General features: G+C 35.3%; 4 protein-coding genes across 4 annotated transcripts; 2 read left to right on the top strand and 2 right to left on the bottom strand.

Moving 5' to 3' along the window:
- Positions 1–727: 727 nt before the first annotated feature.
- Positions 728–4,084, bottom strand: LOC103958120. Its single transcript, XM_009370350.3, has 5 exons — positions 3,181–4,084; positions 3,005–3,062; positions 2,738–2,821; positions 2,373–2,508; positions 728–1,794 (listed from the first exon to the last, which is right to left on the bottom strand). The coding sequence occupies exons 1-5, from the start codon at positions 3,887–3,889 to the stop codon at positions 1,507–1,509; spliced, it is 1,275 nt and encodes a 424-aa protein (XP_009368625.2). The 5' UTR covers positions 3,890–4,084; the 3' UTR covers positions 728–1,506.
- Positions 4,085–7,264: 3,180 nt separating this feature from the next.
- Positions 7,265–8,580, bottom strand: LOC103958108 (salicylate carboxymethyltransferase-like). Its single transcript, XM_009370335.3, is given in 2 exon segments — positions 7,265–7,969; positions 7,972–8,580. Coding segments are annotated over 2 exon segments (1,092 nt in total). The 5' UTR covers positions 8,455–8,580; the 3' UTR covers positions 7,265–7,360.
- A 3,388-nt stretch (positions 8,581–11,968) lies between these two features.
- Positions 11,969–12,451, top strand: LOC103958131 (18.1 kDa class I heat shock protein-like). Its single transcript, XM_009370361.2, has one exon. It carries the CDS (start codon positions 11,969–11,971, stop codon positions 12,449–12,451), a length of 483 nt encoding a protein of 160 aa, XP_009368636.2.
- A 2,707-nt stretch (positions 12,452–15,158) lies between these two features.
- LOC103958132 (peroxidase 7-like) lies at positions 15,159–16,434 on the top strand. Its single transcript, XM_009370362.2, has 2 exons — positions 15,159–15,443; positions 15,679–16,434. The coding sequence occupies exons 1-2, from the start codon at positions 15,159–15,161 to the stop codon at positions 16,432–16,434; spliced, it is 1,041 nt and encodes a 346-aa protein (XP_009368637.2).
- The last annotated feature ends 502 nt before the right edge of the window (positions 16,435–16,936 follow it).

Below are 16,936 nucleotides of genomic sequence, written 5' to 3'. Positions count from 1 at the left end.
AAGAAATAAGAATTTAGTTACTTACTTTTATATTTTTTTCCTTTAACCAAAACTTAAGTGCGCAATTACGCATGGTGGTTTTTGCTTACAAATTGCTTGTCCTCCTTCCTTCACTTTTTTTTTTCCATATTTTACAAGTTTCATTAGAAATAGAGAAGGTTTACGTTGATTCACTTGAACATTTAGCACATACTATAAATAACTTTATTTTTCGCTTAAGTACAGAATTTACAAGTTCTAAATTGCCCTGGTAAATAAAGTATTCTTCTCTGACTCATTTCAATTTGCATTCAAACCATTTTTCTCACTCTTACTAGTCTAACTTCAAATAATAAAAGTAAGTGTACAAAATAATAAGGTCCATTATATAATTCCATTGTCAACACTAATCATGTGAAGCCCTCTACTTTGTCCAAACATACATACCACTTCCTATCCTCTCAATTATTGCACTTGAACACCCATTCTTATTCAAGCCATCCAATGTCCAGACTGCCCTTCAAAATGTCAAGCAAACCTTTTTGAAAATTAACACTAAGAAGAAGATACCTAACTTATTTAGTAAATAAACATTTAAAAAGGTCCTCTCCCTTTGGCGGGCAGGAAGGCGGAGAGTTTCTGAATGTAATAGTCCTCCCCCTTAGGGAAAGGTAGGTGCCTCGTACGAGACCGTTGACAAAGTGCTGATCTCACCTAATCTTTTTCTATTGGAAGAAAAAAAAAACTATTTAAAAAAGGTATATATATTATTAGTCACCAGTCAGCAATCAGAACAGAAGTACATGCCAATCGATTCAAAAAAAAAAAAACACTCAAAACCTCTCACATCAAATCCAAGAATACAATGGGGTATAATATTCCCCCAAAGCAAAAAAAAGGAGTTAGAAAAATACACTAATAACTCAATTACCAGAGCAATTGAGAGATACACATGATGGTAGTATCCCACACAGCCTGTTAAAGGAATTCAAATCATTCAGAGTTTGATGGGTCACATGGAAATAGAAAGCAAAAAATCTGACACATCCAACACATGCCTTGCCTCCCAAATGCATATGCACATGATGTCTGTCTCCTCCTTCAGCTCCCACTACACCACCACCCTCCATCCCAAACCTTTCTTTTATCTCCAATTATCAATCACCTCTGCCTAGTTCAAACATTAATTAAAAGAAATTATGAATACTAAAATCAGTCGTCTATGCATGCTATGCATGCGAATCTGAACCATTAATGATGAATTCTCGATACTAATCGTGAATCCTGACTGTTGATGCATTTTCGACACCTAACTAAAATCTCACATATCTAGTCACAAACCTTTCTCTAATCTACATTGTAGACACAATTCACAACCATCACAAGTAACTACTATTTTTTTTTCTTCGATATAGTTAGCAAACTATATGCACACACATCTCTAACATATTAATCATCGAACGCATTAGGGTTTATAATTTTGTCCATGGTTTTCTTCTTCTTTTTCTCTCTTTGATGTCAATAATTCTACAGAATTTCTTCCAATGTGGGACGGCAGGCAGCCAATAAGGTGCATCGGAGGTGGCTGTGGCAAGTGATCAGATGGTCGTTCGTGAGGCCTGAGGCTTGCATGAATGAATGAACAACTGTTGGACCCACAAACCTAAATCCCCTCCTAACCATGTCTCTGCTGATCGACTCTGATTTGGATGTCTTCACTGGGATTTTGTAGCCTAATTTATATTGTGGTGAGATGGGTTTTTCATTGACAAATCCCCAGATGTACTTGTCAAATGATCCAAATGCCTTCTTAATCTGCAAGTAATTATAAAAAAAATTGAGTTCATTAGTATAAATACAACACTTAAGTACAACTACTAAACTAAGCCATATTAGCTTTTCCAAGTGTTAAAGAAAAAGAGATATATATTATATAATATTTGCAGAAAAAGTTGTTACTAACGTTCCAAACTAATACCCTACACTGAAGGATGAATACATATAATTATTTAAAACATCAATAATAATTCTTTATTGTAGTTATATATTGCAAACATCATGGACAACAGCTGGAATACCGCACCAGTCAAGCTTTTCACCAAACAATAGAAGAAAAGAATCATAGATTATGCTTTAACTCAAGAAGAATAGATTAAGTAAGATGTTAATGATGGTCAAGTCAAGTATTCTCTTTAATAACATTACATTATTTTCATGGGTTTTCTTAAACTAATGAAAATGTTCTTTAACAAGTCCATAAAAAGAAGGCGTGATCATTGATCAGGAAAAAAAAAATGGTCCTTAAAAGAAGGGGACAGATTAGATGGAAAAGATTTGATAAAAGGACAAAAGGCAAGAAATTGCAGATTTTGATGCTTCCTTAGTATTTTTACCTCAAGAATTCTGTTAGAGTTGTCGACAACCCCTCGGATCCTGCTGATTTCAATGCCATATTCTGAAGCAATTGACATCATCTGTTTATCACTTAAATTTGCCACAGTTTCTGCATCAAATCCTGAAAATGCATCCCTGCAGATGTGGAATGTATATAAAAATGCAGTTTTTCAGAAACATACATGTTTGATCCCATCTACCTAATGAGAAGAAGCATGATACGTAAAAAAAAGACAAATGACTACATCATCGGTCCTGCATTCATCCTAATTTGTTACGTGATCAATTATTGTAAGAAGAACGTTGTATACACCACCCGTTAATTTTTGTGGTAAAAATTTGCATGACAAAATCAAGGCCTCACCTGAAATCTTGACGTTTTTTCAAAATGGAAGTCCAATCTGAGCCAACTTGAGCTCCAGTTAACACAAGCAGTTCAAACAACATCCTGCAACATGAATAAATTGAAACCAAATGAGTAAAAAGGAAAATATAATGACTACTTTATCAGTCTGGTATTCACCCTATCTGTTCTTGATCAGTTATATTATCAGAGGAACATACATTATGTACAGCGGTTCAATTTTTTTTTTTTTTTTTTTTTGTCCAAAAGAGGCTCAATTGGACTTACTTGTCATCATGGACAGGAACTCCCCATTCTTCATCATGGTAAGCAACATAGATGGGATCTGAGGATAAAGATAAAATTAAAATAAAACAATTAATAATCAGTTAATTAGGAACATTATTTATAATTTTCATTTCACAAATTGAGTCCAATAATATAATTTAAGGATTATAAATTACCTGAATTAGCCGTGATAAAGCTGCACCTTTTCTCTTCTTCAGCTGCCTTGGCTTCTACATTACCAGAAGCATCAACAGGAACAACCCCTTCAAAGTTGGCAGACTTTGACCTGCCGTAATGGGCAATCCTCATCTTCCGTTGTGCATGCTGAAGCGCCATCTGTTCCCTCCTCCCAGCAGCAATGCTGCCAGGTGCCTCGGTGATCAAAGAAGAGGAATAACTCAACGACGCCTCGATATTAGAAGCAGAGAATCCACCATTACCAAAACCTCCATGATTATGATCAGCAGCATCAACATCAACACCAACGCTAGCGCTCTTGAAACTCTTGGACTTCTTCCTCTCCAAAATCTTAGCTCTTGTGGTTCCTCCTGGTGTCACAACTTTTTCGGAACTCGAATTGAGGCCATTAGGATCATTTCCTCTCTTGATTGCTGGTGGCCTTGGGGACTTTGACTTGGGAGAAATGGGAGGTGTTAACAAAGATGAAGCTGCCTTGTTGGTAGTTCTAGGACTAGTAATACTAGCAGAAGAAGTTGGCAATGGTAGTGGAGGTGGTGGTGGTGTCGATATTTTCTTAATCGAACCACGCCGGTCTAGGCTAGGAACCCGGTTGCAATTAGGCTGAAGGACTGGCCTGCCATTGATTCTAGCCACAATGGGTGTGACTTCAATCCCTAAGGTCACCTTGGCCTTTGAGCTGCACATATTTCTTATGTTATATGTATGTATTTTGTGTTTGGGTATGCAAATCTCTATGTGCTGTTGGGTAGGTTTAGCAATTAATAGAGAAGGCCAAAAACTAGGGTTTTTAGGAAAAATGGCTCCAGAATGTGCAGAAGGGAAGAGATCAATGGAGGAGGTGGTGTGGGAGTGAAGGAGGGGGAAAGGGAGGGAATGGGGATTTTATAAAAGGAGAGGAAGTGGGGACAGGTAAAGGGGAGGTTGTGTAACATGGGGAGGTTGGGGCCTGCCTACTTACTTGGCAATTTGGGATTATTTGCTTTTAATTATTGTTAATAATATAATTTGTTTGTGTTGTTCTTGCATAAGGAGAGAATCAAATTGAAATTAAAATGGGGATTTGTTGGGTGGGAGGATTATGGGATTATGTGCTCAAGCCACCATGTTTTTTCACTTGGGACTTCCCTCCTCTCCCAACTTTACAGAAGATATTTGGATATATTCTTCTGATATGCCAGAGCTTAAAGCTTGAGTGGTGCATAAGGAAGGTAACAATGCAAGTAAAAGACCAATTATTGATAACCTCTTTTTAGCTGGAGGGAATCTCTCATTCTCTCTCTCAAATATTTTTTGGTGAGGTTAAGCGAATGTGAAATACTCGACTACGTATGTGTAATGAGTTATTGTTTATTGCAGATAAATTACAATTAATACGTGTGCAATTTTTTTTCTTACAAGTGTAATTTACATGTAAGAATGAATAATCCCTTACATGTAAGTATATCCTCCTTACATGTAAGAAATCAAGTAGTGTTCAAGATAATGTAGGTTACTTTACGTGTAAGGAGTCAAACACTGTTCAAAGTAAAGTAGAGAAACTTGATTCTTTTAATAATCATAATTGCCCTTTTGAGTAAGCACAAGCTATAAAGTTATTGAGGTTGAACAGTGGTTAGGATTCAGTAGTTGCGCTAATCAAATGAAAGATATTAGAAGTCCATACAAGACCTTTCTGAACTTACACACGTTAATTAATTGATATCTTTATGTAATTAATAGGATTCTCACACATACTTTTCCAGACAAACTGGCATATTGATCCCTTTTCTTTCTTTGATCTCTTTTTTTTTCCTTTTTCCAACTTGTTTTTGTTTCTTACAGCCTGGAATATGTGCTTTTGAGCATCTGCAATAAGGCATGAAGTAGCAAAATATTGTATATATAGGAAGAAAGGAATAACCATAGCATAACAAGGTTTTACACATAAACGTTATGTAAACATATTGAACCTGCATATTTCATCCATATTAGTCATTTAATTAGGGAATTACATTAAATGACTTCGTTTGATCAGTGATCAACTTTTTTTATTGTTGAACCTAGCTAATGTTAAACTATTAATTTGATCATTTCGAACCAAGTTTACACTTATCTTCGACCATTAATTTATTCAACCTAATAAACATACATTTGACCATTCACTCGACTCATAATGCTTAACCTTTTCACATTAAAAAAAGAAAAAAAAAAAAAAAAAAGTTGGATGACTCATTGAATTGAGTCATTTGACACATTTCTCCTCTAATATTTGCTGGATGTGATGCCAGCTCAAGCAGTTATTGAAGCCAATATAAATCATGGTCTCTAAGATAAGGTGTCATCAAAGTGCATATAAACTGTCCTATTGGGGATCTGTGCACCTTGTGTGCATTGAGAGGATGACATGTGTCATCTCTAGTACATGTGTTTTGTGAAGTCATGAGCAATTGAGATTTGTACTCAAACAACCATAAGACTTGTTGATCCTCATTGATGGTTTGTGGACCCTTAATTTAATGTGTGGCTTAAGCCTTTTTATCCTCTCACACTTTCACAAAGTCACAGACTCACATGGCCTGCAGGAGCATAAGAAACCTTGCTTCCAAGTGAGTGTACAGTCCCAAAAGTCAGGATTCACGATTTGAAAACTTAGCCCTGCAGAAGCAATTTTGACGTTAGAATTAGAATGAACTTGTTCTTGGCCTAATGGGAATGACTTACCTTGGGATATGAATATGATATCCAAGCTAATAATGCATTATTATGTGATAAAGTTAAACACGGTATATGATTGATTTAAAATATTAAGACAGTAGCAGCTCGAGTTTTGACAAATGCATGAATTTGTGTATTTGCTACACAAATCTACTATTAAATACTAATCACCAAATCACATTAAACTCTTTAACCCCATTAGGCTAGTGGTCAAGTCTAATTGGGTACACAAAAACATGTCACATGGAAAAAGAATAACTACCAACATGGGGTGTTATAATTAAGTTACAAACCCTATCCTTAATGAACAGATAGCAAGCATCTAACTTTTCCTATTCCTCTCGTCTAACATTCTAATTTGTATTTGGAAATTTTGTTGGTGTGGACCAAACCCTTGTCTAATGTTTATATACAAAACACACCTCTCCCACCACAAGAATTTCCTGCGTAAATGATTATGATTGATTTGATAATTTATTGAATTATTTTTATTTTAGCAAACAAATCATAGTTTGACAGTTAAAATTATTATTATTTTGGATAAGAACTTATCCTTTTTTACACGAAATTAGATTTTGATATATGCCAATGAGAAAAATTGGTGTTATAACAAATAAGATTCGAATCATTCGATAGTAAATACTTTTTAAGTTAAAGAATGCCAACAACCTTAAACCTTTCTCGACTCTCCTTTACATCTTACAACGATAATTTGAACCATCTATTTTAAGTTTTAACAGCATATATGTGCCTACCAAAACCTCAATATATTTCAGCAATAATATCACACCAGCAGTGAGACACCCCATGTGATACAAAGCCGACATTTAAGCAATAATTAGTTATCTTCTTCAGACAAAAACAAAGCAAAATCATGCAACAGACAACTTCCATTATACAACTCGAGCCGTGTGTTCTACTTCTACTTCATCTTTGTATTCTTCTTCTTTTTTTAGTTATTTCCTAGAGCCTTCCCTTTTGAACCATCCGATTTGGATTGTTCGTTTTCCATTCAATATTGTGTTAATTCATCGAAATCGAATTGATGAATCTAGTTTCATTAGTTTTCCTTTCCCCACGAGCATATGGTAACCACATTTTGTTGAGATGATAAGGACCGGATTTAATTTGGTAGCCACATTATTTTGACGTAAAAGACTATATGCTTTATATTTATTTATTTTTATTTTTAGTATTTTGTTTGTAAATGCATCTGCAATTTGAAACGTTGAGCCAACAAACCAAACTAGAATAAGAGAAGCAATAACCACCTCACGGATGAAATGTTAATCTTCTTCTATATGTCTCTTTTTCTTTAGTTCATCTTCTTCGTTTTACTGAAAGGCTGCTGATCTTCTGCAATAGTTAACAGTAAGCAAATTTATTTCTTATAATGAAGTACAAAATAAAAAGAACAATGTAACCTAAATCTTGTTCTCGTTTCTTGCATATTCATCTTATTCAACGCTTCTTTGTCAACGAGATAACCAGGTCAATGAACTGGCAATTCTCCATTTCCATGTGATCAAGGACATCTTCTTCAAACCTGCGAAACAAATCGTCCATAGCCACTTCTCCGAATTGGGTTGCCAGAATAGGCTCTCCCACAGCCCTTATCTCAGTGGCAAGTACGGCAGCCCTTGCCTTTTTATCGAGGCCACTGTCAGCGTGCTTTATATAGGAGTCCCAATCATTTTTGAAAACTTCAAGGCTTTGCAAAGTAAAAAATCCTTCCGCCTCGATGACATCTTCAACCTCCTTTGTTGTAGGAAAATACAATGGCATATTGAATGTGTCCAATTTTTCCTCCTCAATCAAACCCTCTAAAACCATATCATTGAGTTTGAGTCCGACAACTTCCCAAATGCTAAGTGGATCATGGCTCTTTGTGCTCCCCAATGTTGTGAGGACCATACTTCCTCCGGGAACCAGCTCTTCTGCTCGTGATCTCAAAAACACTCTGAAGTCCTTTTTGAATTGCTCCAAGTACTGCTTATACACAGCAGGTGGGCTTGTTTTCGCTATGTATATGTTCTTCTTGTTTAGTCCCTCTCCTTCCTGGTTATCAAACCTTTTGGAGCCTCAGAGATCCACAGAAGGGCATAACTAGAGTGAATAAAGTGGAGAGAATTTTTTGGAAAGAGCCTGCCATAGAAAGAACCAGGCATTGCAGTAATGAAACATGGCCCTAACTGTTCTTCCTCAAGTTTCTTATAGAACCCTGGCAATGACCTGCACAGAGTGTTGAAATCGTTTCCGGGAAGATCATTCAAGAAGGCTTGGAGTGAAGGAGATGGACGGTTCAGTTTTCGGAAAGTGGCATGGATGTTGTGTATGATATCTGATACCACCAGAAGGGTGTTGGGTCCGGAAGAGCATCCCAAGTCTGCTATTTTCAAACGGTCAGAGAAGAGTTTCCTAGAAAGCTGCTCTATGCTTGCCTTAACTGTGGGCTTCACCATTGAAATCGCAGCTCTTTGAAGTAGAGAGTTGGTTGCATAGCTTGTTTTCCCAACTCCTCCATTCATGTGAAGAACTTGCTGATCTACCTCCATTTTAGTTTGTATTCTCAAATAATGCTTCTCTACACTCTTGCTCTTCGACTATATGCTTTATATATGGGTTTCATTTAATTAAATTAATCATTTCGTTATGTCAAACTTGGCTACGGAATTACTTTGAAATATGGTGCTCCAGTCTACGGAATTACAAAATCATTTCGTTATGTCAACTTCCCAAATATGGTTTCATTTAATTAAATTAATCATTTCGTTAGGTAGGTGAGAAAACACAGTGCTCCAGTCAACTTTGAAACAAAAGCCATTTGCCTTGTGGGTTTTATTTAACTTAAGCATATTATTGAAGCACACGAATGATTTGAAGCAAAAACAAAATTATTTGAAAGCTAAAAAATTAGAGATTTAGAAAATTTTGAAAATGCAATTATGAAGCCTATATGATATGCCACTAATAGAAAAAAAACACATTAATCAATATTAAGTAATTAATAATTCAATCATCAACAATTGCATCATATGTATTATAAAATTTAATCCAGTGGTCTCTCTGACATTTCCCTACTGAAAAATTCCTTCTGGATAAGGGTGACAGGCTAGGGTTTGCTTTTTTATTGTATTCACCGTCAGCACGATGAAGCTTAAACGATAGCACGTAATAAGCATATATGCATTTGCAGAAAAGGGAGAATGTGAAGCACTTTCTGATACATTCGCTTGCACAGAAAAGGATCATATTCATGGCAGAGATGATGACTTGTGTTTGAATTCTTGGAAAAGAAAACATTCCATTTCACAGCCAAAACCCTGCAGTAGATTTTTTATGTATATAATTTGCATTATTGTATGGGCCAAATGGTGGGGAATATTTAGTTTTGCACTGAAGACTTGTGCGTGCATGCAAGGGCACCGGTGGACATGAACCCATGGGAACAAAAAAGGATATAATTAATTGGATCAAGAAGATGGACTTGATGATCAAAGAAAAAACTATATATGAAACTGAGGTACAATTCTATCAATATATGTACCTGTGTACGTAAAACACATTTATATTTGGTACATTTTTTATTTTTTTTGTTACAATTATACATCTGCATTATTGGATGATGATGATTAAGTACTAATTCAAAATGTCAACTTTTTTATTTTATTTTTTATCATGTGCTGATACACCAATTTGAAAATTGTAGTAAAATTAGTGTATCGCCACATAAATAAACAAACTTTGGCCAGTACAAAAGGATTAACTTGCATATGTAAGCATGATCAGGAAGTTTTCAAGTACCATTTTTTTTTTCATGTATCACACACGTTTCTAATCAGGGTTTAAGATTTTCCATTTCGTTTTGGTCTGAAGTCATGATTTAGGAACTTTTTTTTTGTTGGACGTGATTTAGGAATTAAATAGAATAAAGTGGTTCGTCCAAAAAACAAAATAGAATAAATTGGATCGTTTTCAAATTTTCATTGAATAATATTATTAGGTTGGGAACTCTGAAGGAAAAGCCCACACATGCCCCTAAAAAACCCTAAATAATGTTTCAAATTGAGCTCATTTTAGAAAAAGGATCCGGCGAGGATCATTTTCCCTCATTTTAAGGCTGTGCATGGGCTGATCGTAATTAGGTATGATGTGGAGGCCTCAAAGAAACTCCTTAGGACATAAGAGGAACGTTGAAACGTCCACATACACAATACTCAGGCCCGGTTCAAGCCCAGTGCAGGATAGGGCGATCGTTCGGGACCCCAAAAAATTAGGGGCGTCATTATGGTGATATATTTATATATGTTTTTAGAAGAACATAAATTTATGAAATTTGGTTTAGTAACAAAGAAATTTAACTAGAACTGGTGGTTTTGTTGTTTAAAATTAATGAGGAGGTCTTAGGTTCAAAACACCATGTGTGCTTATTTACATTCCAATTTTTTTACAAATCTCTTTTCATAATAGTATAAATTTATAAATTTTGGCTAAATGATCAAGAAGTTTAATTAGAAGCAATGGTTTTTGTTGTTTAAAATTAATGAGAGGTCCTAAGTTCGAAATGCTATGTGCAAGTTTTTTTTTTTCAATTTTTACAAATTTTTGTTTGGTTGTTAATTTATTTACTAGCTAGTAGCTATGTGGGTTGCTATTTTTAATTATCCGTTCTCATTCAAGTCTAATCTTCAACAAAGAGTAACGCGTAGACTAAATTTTTAGACTAAATTTGCAAATAATATTACGTGTCATCAAAAGGTTTAATTTAGTGTTCATTCATTACTTATACATATCCTTAAAGACTCGAAAACATTATTATTATTATTTTTATTCTTATATTGACAAGGTTAGTAAATAAGAAAAAATACATCACAAAAACACTTTAAAAGTTCAGATGAAAAACAAAACTCATAATCAATCTACTTGTAAGCCCGAAGTTTTTTGGTTTCCTTATCTCGATACAAAATAAATTAGTTATTCCGTGTTTCTAAATTATTGAGTTTGAAATGTTTTTCTAAATATAATTTTATCGATGTCTTACGTGTGAAAACAAATAATTTTTTTATATGAAGTGAGGTACATTTTTTAGTGTCGCCCCAGGCCTCAAAAATCTCTAGACCGGCCCTGACAATACTTGAGAGGATGATCATCTTCGATCTGGTTGTAAAAGCATGAAGGATTATAACAGTGTTAAGGTTGTGTAGCTCAATACAAGCTATAAATGTAGATGAACATAATCATGCATCCGAAAATACCAAAATAATCTACGAGTTTGAAGTTGGTGGCTAAATACTAATAGCATCTAGCCTTTTTAGAAAAAAAAATCCACACGTTGATGAGTTCATTGCGGCTATCTCTCCCCACATGTTGGACGTATGTTTGAGTTTGGAGACAATATCGATGGTAAATTATATTTAATATGGGACCATTTCTCATTGGTGTTGTAATTAAAGACTAGCTTATTTGTTGAAGTGACTAAAATTATTTATTCATGCACTTGAGTGTACAAATTTAGATTTTCAAGTTGTATTTGGAAGTATTTTTAGATTTAGATAATCAAAAGTGCTTGGGATAATGTTTTAGCATACGAAGTTAATAGTGTCTATGGGGTTGTCAGATATTTTATGAATTCTTGATAAAAATTTCATGTGCTTCTAACAACAAATAAATGCTTTATAGAGAAGCATATTCAAACTACGCTTTTGAGCTTGAACGGTACTTCTAGGAACCAATTTCCAGGTTCTCCAAGAGAGTTCTGTAATATTGACTTCTATCCCCTACCCATTATCTCAAAAAATATAAATGGAATGGGCCCAACAAAGTCCATCGACATCAAGAACATCAATTCCCTAGAAGCCGAAGACTATCCAACTCCAGAAACTCCAAGAAAATCACCGTCTCCTCTTCCCTCCCAGGAAAAGACTCATATCAAACAACGCACCAAAACCATCACTTGCGAAATCTGATAAAAAACACCATCCGTAATTAAAACAAGAACTCAGGTTAATAGCTTTATCATCCCAAACCCTAAACCCAAACCACAAAAACAACAAAAACTCAAATCTGAAAATGTCCATTTTATTACAATCTCTCTTAGATCAGCCCAACTTTTTGGCACCTTTCAGAGTTTTCGACTCAGAAATATCCAACAACACCACATACATGGACTGGAAGGAGACTTCAGATGCTCACACCTTTGAAATAGATCTTCCAGGCCTTGCAAAAGAGGACGTGAAGCTTGAGCTGCAAGAAAACAAAGCGCTTCGTGTTACTGCAAAGAGAAAACTGGAGCCTGAAACGGAAAACCCCAAGCATGAGACGTGGCACTGTAAGGAAAGGACAAGTGGAAGCTTCTCGAGGAATTTTAGGTTGCCTGACAAAGCCAAGGTCGATGAGATTAAGGCTTCAATGCGTGACGGGGTGTTGGTAATTACAGTGCCTAAGGAGGAGGAATTGAATAAAAAACACAAACATGAGAAGGTTGAGATCTCTGGGGATGATGAAGGACATGGTTGTATTCTGCAAAGCTTAATTAGAAAACTTAATACGTAATGCTAGAGAAACTAAATTTATAGATTAAAATTGCAAACTAAATGATGTGTCATCAATAAGAAATGAGTATATTTATCAACGTTTAAGTAATAATTCAATCATCAACTTCCATGTTATTTAGTTTATAAAACTTAGTCTACAAATTTAGTTTCCCTAGCATTACTCAAACATAATTGATCTGATTTTGCTTATTTCTTTGGTGGTTGTAATTTTTGTTTAAATGATTCATTTGTATGGTGTGAATTTGTGTTCCTCGTTATGTTAATTAATAACACTTTGTAAAAACCTGTTGATTTCAGGTTTGAGTGCAGATTTAATATTAAAGGTGTGAGCTTTGCAACATTATGATTTTAATTCTAGAGTGAGTATGATGTCAACCTCAACTAAGCAATCCGACAAAAAAAAGACTAAATTGGATTAATAGTTCTCATGATAATAGAATAATCAAACAACAAAAATAAGATTTAAACCTTCGCGATCAAGTCCGTTATAATAAGCTCAAAATTAACATTTCGATCCAATTCTCCGTTAATTAACATTCTCACCCCACCCCAAGCCCAGCCCCCTTTTTTTTTTTTTTTTTTTTTTTCCAGATAGCTGTTAGCAGTATGTAACATGACCCACTACGAAATATAAAAATTTGAAATGGGCCCTAGATAGTAGAACGCCACGAAAACTTAAGAATATTGATCAGTTTATACAGTTAAGCATGATTGAATTAGTGTAATCCAGACAATAACTTGTTATCAGATTCTCACAGCAAGCTCCTAAAATTTCATCAAACTAACTAGACAAAGTAAACCTACCATTTTTTACTGAACCTGAACCCATCTGTCCATACTTATTCCAGCCAAAGGCGAAAGAATGTCCATCCTAAGTAGCGAATACAGTGTGATTCCTCCCGGATGAAGATCTAACAACTTTGTACCTGCAGCACAAATTTTTTAAAAATTGAAGAGTTCTTCAAACACAACCCACTACGCAACTCAAATGGATCAGCAAGCATCAAAGATTCAAAGTTCCAATTCTATAAATCAGGTGATTTCCATCAAGAAAACAAATTGTTCAACATTAAACAAGCAAACATAGTTTGAAAGTTCCGATGCTACAGTTGGAGGATTTAAACTCTCCGTTAACATTTTCATATCTCTTTCGGTTATGAAGGTTGAATGGGTTAACGGATTATTAGCAGAAAACTAATTTTGGGTTTCAAACATAATGGATTCCACCACGAGAATTTAAATCTAGCTTTTTGTACGGGACCATCACTACTAGGGACATTTAATCCAATTTGGAATATATATATATATATATATATATATATATATATAATGTATAGTAACTCTTAGTATAATGTATCAGCATTTCAACATATATATAAATTTGGCAATGTATGGTCTCTTGGCACTAGCTAGCTAGCTGGAGATTTTGGCAATTTCTTAGTTACATGTAGTGAAAATTTGTGAATGGGCTCTCTAAGTAGCAGAGAGGAACTTACTTAGGTCCTGCTGCTGAAGCTTGGAAAATATAGGAAACTAAGATTTTTGTTAACACATTAAAGATTTTTGGCCACTGTTCAAGATTTTGAAACATAGTCTTAAGTAGTTTATGAGCACTCTCGACATGCCTCGAGCAATGCCTAAACCCCGCCTATGAGCACTCTCGACACGCTTCGAGCAATGCTCAAGCCCCTCTAGAGATGTTTTGAGTAGTTAATTCTAAAATTAGAAGAAAAAAAATAGGCTGCCTTCGAGGCCCATTTAATACGATTAAGAATAGATACTTCTAGAAGTGTCCCATAATTGAAACCCTAATCCTAAAATATCCCCATTGTCAAAAAAATAAAAAAATAAAAAAATGGAAAAACTAAGCATCATTACTTTCTCTTTCTTTTAGAAATAAGGAAAAGTTCTAAATGACAATATGCAACTTGCTAGAATGTTTAACCGGATAAAAGGGATTTATGCGTTTTGGACTAATATTAAAATGCTTGATTACTTCAACACACTTGATTACTCAACTCTCCAATTGTTTTAGAGGAGAAATTTTTCATTATGACAGGAATACGGATGGTACACCATGTGTTTTTATATAAATGGTGAAAAATTATATTTTTTAAGTTTTAAGTTTTTAACACACATATTCTGTTATTTATATAGTAACACGTAGTGTACCACTCTGTGTTCCGGTTACATTGAAAAATCTCTCGTTTAGAGGTTGAGAAACTTTGAATATGGGATGGTTTGTCAAAGTCCGAATAAATATATACAAGTTAATCAAAAAAATAATAATTAAATAAATACAAATGTTAAAGACGTGGGAATCTTGAAGAGCTAATATATATTAATTAATTTGGGATCCAGGTGTAGTTTGTGATGGAGCTCTCGGTATCCCTGCTGGGGTGGGTTTTTCTCCGCTGGGACCTTCCCCTAGTGGGGTGGGTTGGTGGTTGGTCTCAGCTGATGACCCGAATTATAAACAGTATCAATCTGTACACAAAATTTTAAAAAATTAGACTTCCAAAAGCTACATGTTTGCATGTTACTATTTAGTGTGCGTTAAGACGCAATAGTGCTTCTCACGTATTTACAAAACCCCACGAACATGTCAACTCAGTTTTTAGAGTTGTATATAAAGTCAAGGCTGATTTAGGTTAATGTTAAGCACACACAATAATACCAAATACCAAAAACAAGTTTTCATAAACATGAAGTTGTGCAGTTCAACATTGTCTGTTGTTCTTGTTCTGTTGGAGCTTTTCATGATCAATGTTGTATCATCGACTAAGTTACCTATAACGGCAGCTCTCAACGTAAAAAAGTCTCGGGCCAAATCTGTTCGCGCTGAGGATCTTCTGTCATTCGATCACTATGTTAAAACATGTCCACAAGCTGAGGGAATCATTCAACAAAAAGTCGGAGATTGGATTCAGAAGGATTTCACTTTGGCTGCTAGCATCATTCGCTTACACTTCCATGACTGTATTGTGAGAGTAAGTATTCGTTCGCATTGACTTTACTTTTCTTTTTTGTTACTTGCATTAGAAGGAATTGAACCCTTAACCGATCCTATTAACCGTTAAATTTTCATACAATGTAAAATGTCACTTACCATATACAAAAGTACAAGATCTAGACGAAATTCTAACAGTTAATGTATAGAAGAAAGGCTTAGAGAATATAGTAAATGACATGTATTATATGATTGTAATGAACATTGCACTGCAGGGATGCGATGCATCAATTCTCCTTAACCATCAAGCGAGCGAGAGGAGGGCTTTTGCCAGCAGGACACTCAGAGGTTTTGAAGTAATTGATGACATCAAAGCGGAGCTTGAGAGGCAGTGTCCTAAAACCGTCTCATGTGCTGACATTCTCACTGCCGCAACCAGAGATGCCACAATCATAGCTGGTGGTCCATTTTGGGAAGTCCCCTTCGGACGCAAAGATGGTAAAATTTCAATCCTCAAGGAAGCTGACATTGTTCCTCAGGGACAGGAGAACATCACTCAATTGATCAATTTTTTCCAATCACGCGGCTTGAACATGCTTGATTTGGTCACACTCTCCGGGGCACACACCATGGGCAGAAGTTCTTGCTACGCCTTCAAGCACAGGCTCTCAAATTTCAATGGAACGAGAAAGCCTGACCCTTCACTTAACTCTATGTACTTGAATAACTTCTTGAAGAAGAAATGCAAAAATGACTTGGACTTGGTTTATCTCGACGCCATAACTCCAAAGACATTCGATCCAATGTACTACTCGAATCTCAACAAGAAGTTGGGATTGTTGTCAACTGATCAGCTGCTCAAGTCGGACAAGAGAACCGGTCCTTTTGTTGCTGCATTGGCGTCTCAGCCGTCACTTTTCGAAAGCCAGTTTTCTGTGTCAATGGTGAAGCTTGGAAATGTGCAAGTTCTCACAAGACCTAATGAAGGTGAAATCCGAGTGAACTGCAATTTTGTCAATGCTAAAAAATGATGTCGAGGACATGATTATGTTTTTTCCCCCTATTTTTTCTAGTCTTTGTGTTGTGCGTTTATTTTTTTGCTTGCTACCCAGTCATAATGGGCAGGACGCCCTTTGTTTTTGTAACATAAATTCTCTCTGCGCGACATTACATCTTATCATTTTTCAAGATTATTGATATGGAGCTTAGGGCAATACACAATTCAGGTTGTTATGGTTACTATTAAACTACATGTCTTTTTTTTCTAATCACGCAGCTATTGCTTGTTTTAGTCCAAATATCATTTGGCTTAACTTTTATCTTCCGCATAACAAAATATTTACCCAATTTATGAAAAATTTCTGGTTTTCCGCTTAGATATTGATGATGGAGCAAGTGCACGAACACACGACATCAAGTGTATGATAATGTTTTAAACCACTTGGCAAAAAGATACTTGTAAGTAAGAAAATAACGTAACATAGCATGGTTATGTTGTTGTACGAGGAAGTAGTCTAATTACTTATACGCACA

Source organism: the organism of the source record quoted next, unplaced genomic scaffold (genome assembly GCF_019419815.1).
Source record: "Pyrus x bretschneideri cultivar Hongxiangsu unplaced genomic scaffold, Pyrus_bretschneideri_v1 Contig7, whole genome shotgun sequence".
In the NCBI taxonomy this organism is placed as follows: Eukaryota; Viridiplantae; Streptophyta; class Magnoliopsida; order Rosales; family Rosaceae; genus Pyrus; species Pyrus x bretschneideri.
Note: the sequence above shows the minus strand (reverse complement) of the source record. Positions and strands in the feature narration are given on the sequence as shown.